This window comes from Indicator indicator, chromosome 32 (genome assembly GCF_027791375.1).
Source record: "Indicator indicator isolate 239-I01 chromosome 32, UM_Iind_1.1, whole genome shotgun sequence".
NCBI lineage: Eukaryota > Metazoa > Chordata > Aves > Piciformes > Indicatoridae > Indicator > Indicator indicator.
In genome coordinates, this window is record NC_072041.1 from 8,961,253 (window position 1) to 8,965,963 (window position 4,711).

The 4,711-nt window shown below is 53.0% G+C and overlaps 1 protein-coding gene across 1 annotated transcript; it reads left to right on the forward strand.

Annotated features, from left to right (window-relative positions):
- Positions 1 to 760: 760 nt before the first annotated feature.
- LOC128977507 (guanylin-like) lies at positions 761 to 3,500 on the forward strand. Its single transcript, XM_054395060.1, has 3 exons — positions 761 to 912; positions 2,042 to 2,231; positions 3,127 to 3,500. The coding sequence occupies exons 1-3, from the start codon at positions 838 to 840 to the stop codon at positions 3,192 to 3,194; spliced, it is 333 nt and encodes a 110-aa protein (XP_054251035.1). The 5' UTR covers positions 761 to 837; the 3' UTR covers positions 3,195 to 3,500.
- Positions 3,501 to 4,711: the final 1,211 nt, after the last annotated feature.

The window sequence follows — 4,711 nt, forward strand, 5'->3', positions numbered from 1 at the left end:
CTCCCCTCCCCTCCCCACCCCTCCCCTCCCCTCCCCACCCCTCCCCTCACCTCCCATCCCCTCCCCTCCCCTCCCCACCCCTCCCCTCCCCTCCCATCCCCTCCCCTCCCCTCCCCTCCCCTCCCCTCCCCTCCCCTCCCCTTCCCTTCATTCCCTTCCCTTCCCTTCCCTTCCCTTCCCTTCCCTTCCTTCCCTTCCCTTCCCTTCCCTTCCCTTCCCTTCCCTTCCCTTCCCTTCCCTTCCCTTCCCTTCCCTTCCCTTCCCTTCCCTTCCCTTCCCTTCCCTTCCCTTCCCTTCCCTTCCCGTTAAAATTCTTTTCTCTGTTCTTTTCAAGCAAAGGACTTTGGACTCAATGACGTTCAGAGCTCCCTTCCAGCCCCTGCCCTTCTCCTATTCTCTCACTGCCCTTCTCCCATTCTCTCACTGCCATCCCTGCAACAGATCAGTTTTTATTTTATCCTTCTAAGACTCTCCCTTTCCCATATCTCTGCAGGAAGTGCCCAGGAACAGGACACTCACTTCAGATCTTGTCTTGCATCAACCTTTTCCCGTAGGCTGCAATGTTTTGCCATGGCCAGAGGCTGATAAAACCCAGCTCAGGCTGGGTGGGACTGGCCTGCTCTGCTGATGAGAAGATAAGAGCTGAGGCTTTATGATGGCTCAATAAAGTGCTCAGATTAATGGCTTACCAACTACTGCTGCCCCAAGGCTTTATAAAGCTCCAGCTTTGCCCTGGGAGCACATAGCTCTCATTGCTAAGAAGAGAGGAAGTTGAAGAGATCGAAGAGCAAGACCAAAACTGAGGAAATTACAAACACTGAGGTTAGGAAAGGCATCATGAAAAGCTTCCTCTCCTTCACAGTCCTGGCTGCCCTGCTGCTGCTGCCCAGCTCCCAGGCAGTCTATGTTCAGGTGAGTTTTCTGCTCTTTGCTGTCTTGGTGTTCCAGCTGCAACCAAATACTGAGATTAGCTGAAGTGTGGCTGCAACAGGGACTAACAGACCTGAATCTTGGCTTTCTTCTTGCCTGAGGTCCAACTTCCTCTGCCTGTAGTTCTGTTTTGCTTTCTGTCAGACACTTCAGGTGTTCCTAACAGGCTGCTGCAGGCAGCTGGAAGAACTGGGGACATCTCTGGATTTATAGAATGGTGTAAACAAGATGAGACACAAGAGAAATGGTCTTGTCTTGCTTGCTGCTAGGCAGGAAATTCTTGATGGAAATGATCTGCAGGCTCCTGTGATGGAGCCACACACATCTCACATGGGGAAAAAACAGGTCCAAGAGAGGCTTGGCTGGATCCAGTGCAACATGAACAGGCACAGAAGCTGTTAGAGGAGCTGTAGCAAATGTTCAAGGTACACAGCACCCCTGGGTGATGTTGCAGGTGAGATGGAGGCAGTACTTCAGTGCTCTTGTCTGGATTCTCTCTGCCTGCACTCACCCTCAGGAACAGCTTGGGAGATTTGTTTGAGTGCAGTGGAAAGAACTTCCTCAGAGTACCAGGACAGCTAACACTGCTGAAACAGTTCCTGACTCTCCCTATGTGTGCACAGTAGGTTTCCAGGGATAATTAACTACCTTTGTGCCTTGAAGCAGCCTCCTTTTCTCCTTTGATGTCCTAATAGCCAAAGAGAGTTGGGGTCAGCCCAAGAGCCCTCAATGTATGAAAGACATGGACCTGTTGCAGCAGCTCCAGAGCAGACTGGCACCTGCCACGTGCCAGCCAGCACTTCAGGTTCTCATCTTCTGAGGCCATATTTGAGGGGAGTGTGAAATGCACTGATGCTGCCTCTGCCTACTGTGGGACACAGCCCAAGCCAGCCAGACCTCACTGCTGCTCTCAAAGGTCCTTGCCTTGAAGAGCTGAATCCTTTTGCTTCCAGTGAGCACCACTTTGGTCTGGGCTTTGTTTCAGTGCTGTCCTTGCCCTGTCACAGAGTGTCTGGGAGAGCTGAGGCGTGGAGTGCAAAGGATTTGCCTAAGGGCTGACTTCCTGAAACCTTTTTTTTTTTTTTTTTTTTTGCTGGTTCTGGCTGCCTAGGATGGAGATTTGAAATTCTCCCTTGAGTCTGTGAAGAAGCTAAAGGAGCTGATGGATGAGAAGAGAAACGTTAACCCTCGCATGATGGTCTCCGTGGCTGCCTCTTCCCCGTGTGGTGAAAAAGATCTCCCTGAGGAGTTCCAACCTGTGTGCAAAAGAGGAGATGCACCCAAGATATTCGAGAGGCTGAGTGTGTAGCTCATGTTGTACAGCTGCCATTGTCACACTTCTCAAGCCTAAGCATTCAGCTAGCAGCAGGCAGAGAAGCAGAATTACTGCTCTGTCACTTCTAAAGCAGCCGAGGGAGTCCAGGCTGCCTTTCTGCTGGCCCTCCTGCAAGGACTGCACCACAGCAGCTGTGAGCTCCCTGCAGGAAAGCTCCTGCTGAGCTGAGCTGAGCTGTGGCCTGCACAGACCAGGCTGCTGTATCCATGGCAAAGCTTCCTCCAAGCAGCTTCACAGCAGCTTGGAGTCCCAGAATCATAGAATCAGTTGGGTGGGAAAAGCCTTTAAGGTCATTGAGCCCAAGCATTCTCCAGCGTCTGCCAAGCCTGGTGCCATGTCCCTCAGCAGCACATCCCTGCAGCTCTGAAACACCTCCAGGGATGGGGATTCAAAATCCTACCTGAGTGTCAGAAGGTGGCCTAGGAGAGGTGTGAGCTGTGCAGGAGATGGATCAGTCTGTGGCAGCGTCTGTCTCCAAGACACACACAGAGTGATTCCTTAAGTGGCTGCCTGTTGGCTGCACTGTGTGGCATCATTCTGCTGCCCATCACAGTGCAGCACTGGGGGAAGCAGCACTACAGCAGGAGGAATGTTGTGGCTCCACAAGTCACATCCCCAAGCTGTCCTGTTGCTCTCTCTTGCCTCCACATTGTCCCATTGCTTCCCCAGGGAGCTCAGGGCTCAGCTGATTGCTTAAGGCAGGGTTTGGCAGGAACTGATTTACTGACCCCAGTCACAGCTGGAAGGCACAAGACAGCTCCTCCAGCAGGGATGGAAAGGGGGGGTCAGAATCCCCTGCTGTGTGGCTCTGCCCTCTCTTGCCACCCCAGTGAACCCTCTGCTTGTCCTCTCTCTAACAGGCTCAGCTATCCAGGATGCTGACTTGTGTGAAATCTGTGCCAATGCTGCCTGTGCTGGTTGCTTCTGAATAAGGAGGAAGCCCCCAAAGAAGATGTGTCAAGGGCAGAAGCTTATGCACCCCACAGCTCTGGGCTCTCCCCACCTTTCCCAGCCCATGCTTTGCAGCGTGTTGGAGAACTCTCTCTCTGCCTCTAGTCTGCAGTGCCAGCAGTGCAGCCAGGAGCCTGGGGATGAGTTCCTGGTGTTCAGCAACACTTCCACAGCCAGAAAATTCTCAGTGTGTTCCTTGTGCTGACTGTTGCCCCTTCAGGGGCTGGATGTGGAGGAGCACAGGAGCTGAATAGGAAATTGTGTGGTTTGTAGTTTTTTTTGTGTAGATTTGTGAATTGTATTTCCACTGAACTTTCCAATTCTGTGTCAGCCTTTTTATTTTACCCCTTTGGGGGAGGGGGGAGAAAAATACCTTTGGGTTTGCTCAGGACACCAAGACAGTGGTGTCTGTGATACCCAAACACCCCCTGGGGGCTGTGATACCCAAACACCCCCTGGGGGCTGTGATACACAATCACCCCCTGGGGACTGTGATACCCAAACACCCCCTGGGGACTGTGATACCCAAACACCCCCTGGGGGCTGTGATACCCAAACACCCCCTGGGGACTGTGATACACAATCACCCCCTGGGGGCTGTGATACACAATCACCCCCTGGGGGCTGTGATACCCAAACACCCCCTGGGGACTGTGATACCCAAACACCCCCTGGGGACTGTGATACACAAACACCCCCTGGGGGCTGTGATACACAAACACCCCCTGGGGACTGTGATACCCAAACACCCCCTGGGGACTGTGATACACAAACACCCCCTGGGGACTGTGATACCCAAACACCCCCTGGGGGCTGTGATACACAATCACACCATGGGGGCTGTGATACACAAACACCCCCTGGGGGCTGTGATACCCAAACACCCCCTGGGGACTGTGATACACAATCACCCCCTGGGGGCTGTGATACACAAACACCCCCTGGGGACTGTGATACACAATCACCCTCTGGGGACTGTGATACACAATCACCCCCTGGGGGCTGTGATACCCAAACACCCCCTGGGGACTGTGATACCCAATCACCCCCTGCCCAGGCAGTTGTGAGCTGAGGCTGTCACTCCTTTGTCAATGTCCTCTCAGGTGGTTCATTCTCAGGTGTGGACTCCTGTATCAGTCTGAGGAATGTCTTGACCTTTGAGTGCCTCTCTCTCTGTACCTGGGCAACAGGAACTCCCTTTACTGTGGCAAACATCTTGTGCACCTCCTGTCTCTAATGTGCACAGGGAGAGAGTCCCAATGGGAGCAGCCCAGAGACACCCAAAGGAACTGCAGCAGATCAGCCTCCTGCTGCGGGCACTCCCTTCAACCAGTGTTGGTTACCTCTCCTCACAAGCTCCCTTCTCACAACACTTAACCTGCTTTGGATCCAGTCTGCTTCTTTCCCTGGACTGTTAGTCATGTTCCAGGAAGATGAAAGCAAAGTTCTGAAGCTCTTGGTAGATAAACTTATAAATTCCTCTGATGATTAAGC

What these genes read in the sequence shown, in the direction of transcription:
- LOC128977507 (XM_054395060.1), top strand. Translation starts at nt 838, where the DNA reads ATGAAAAGCTTCCTCTCCTTCACAGTCCTGGCTGCCCTGCTGCTGCTG. An exon ending in CCCAGGCAGTCTATGTTCAG is followed by an intron (nt 913 to 2,041) that starts GTGAGTTTTCTG and finishes CTGGCTGCCTAG; the next exon opens with GATGGAGATTTGAAATTCTC. An exon ending in CAAGATATTCGAGAGGCTGA is followed by an intron (nt 2,232 to 3,126) that starts GTGTGTAGCTCA and finishes TCTCTCTAACAG; the next exon opens with GCTCAGCTATCCAGGATGCT.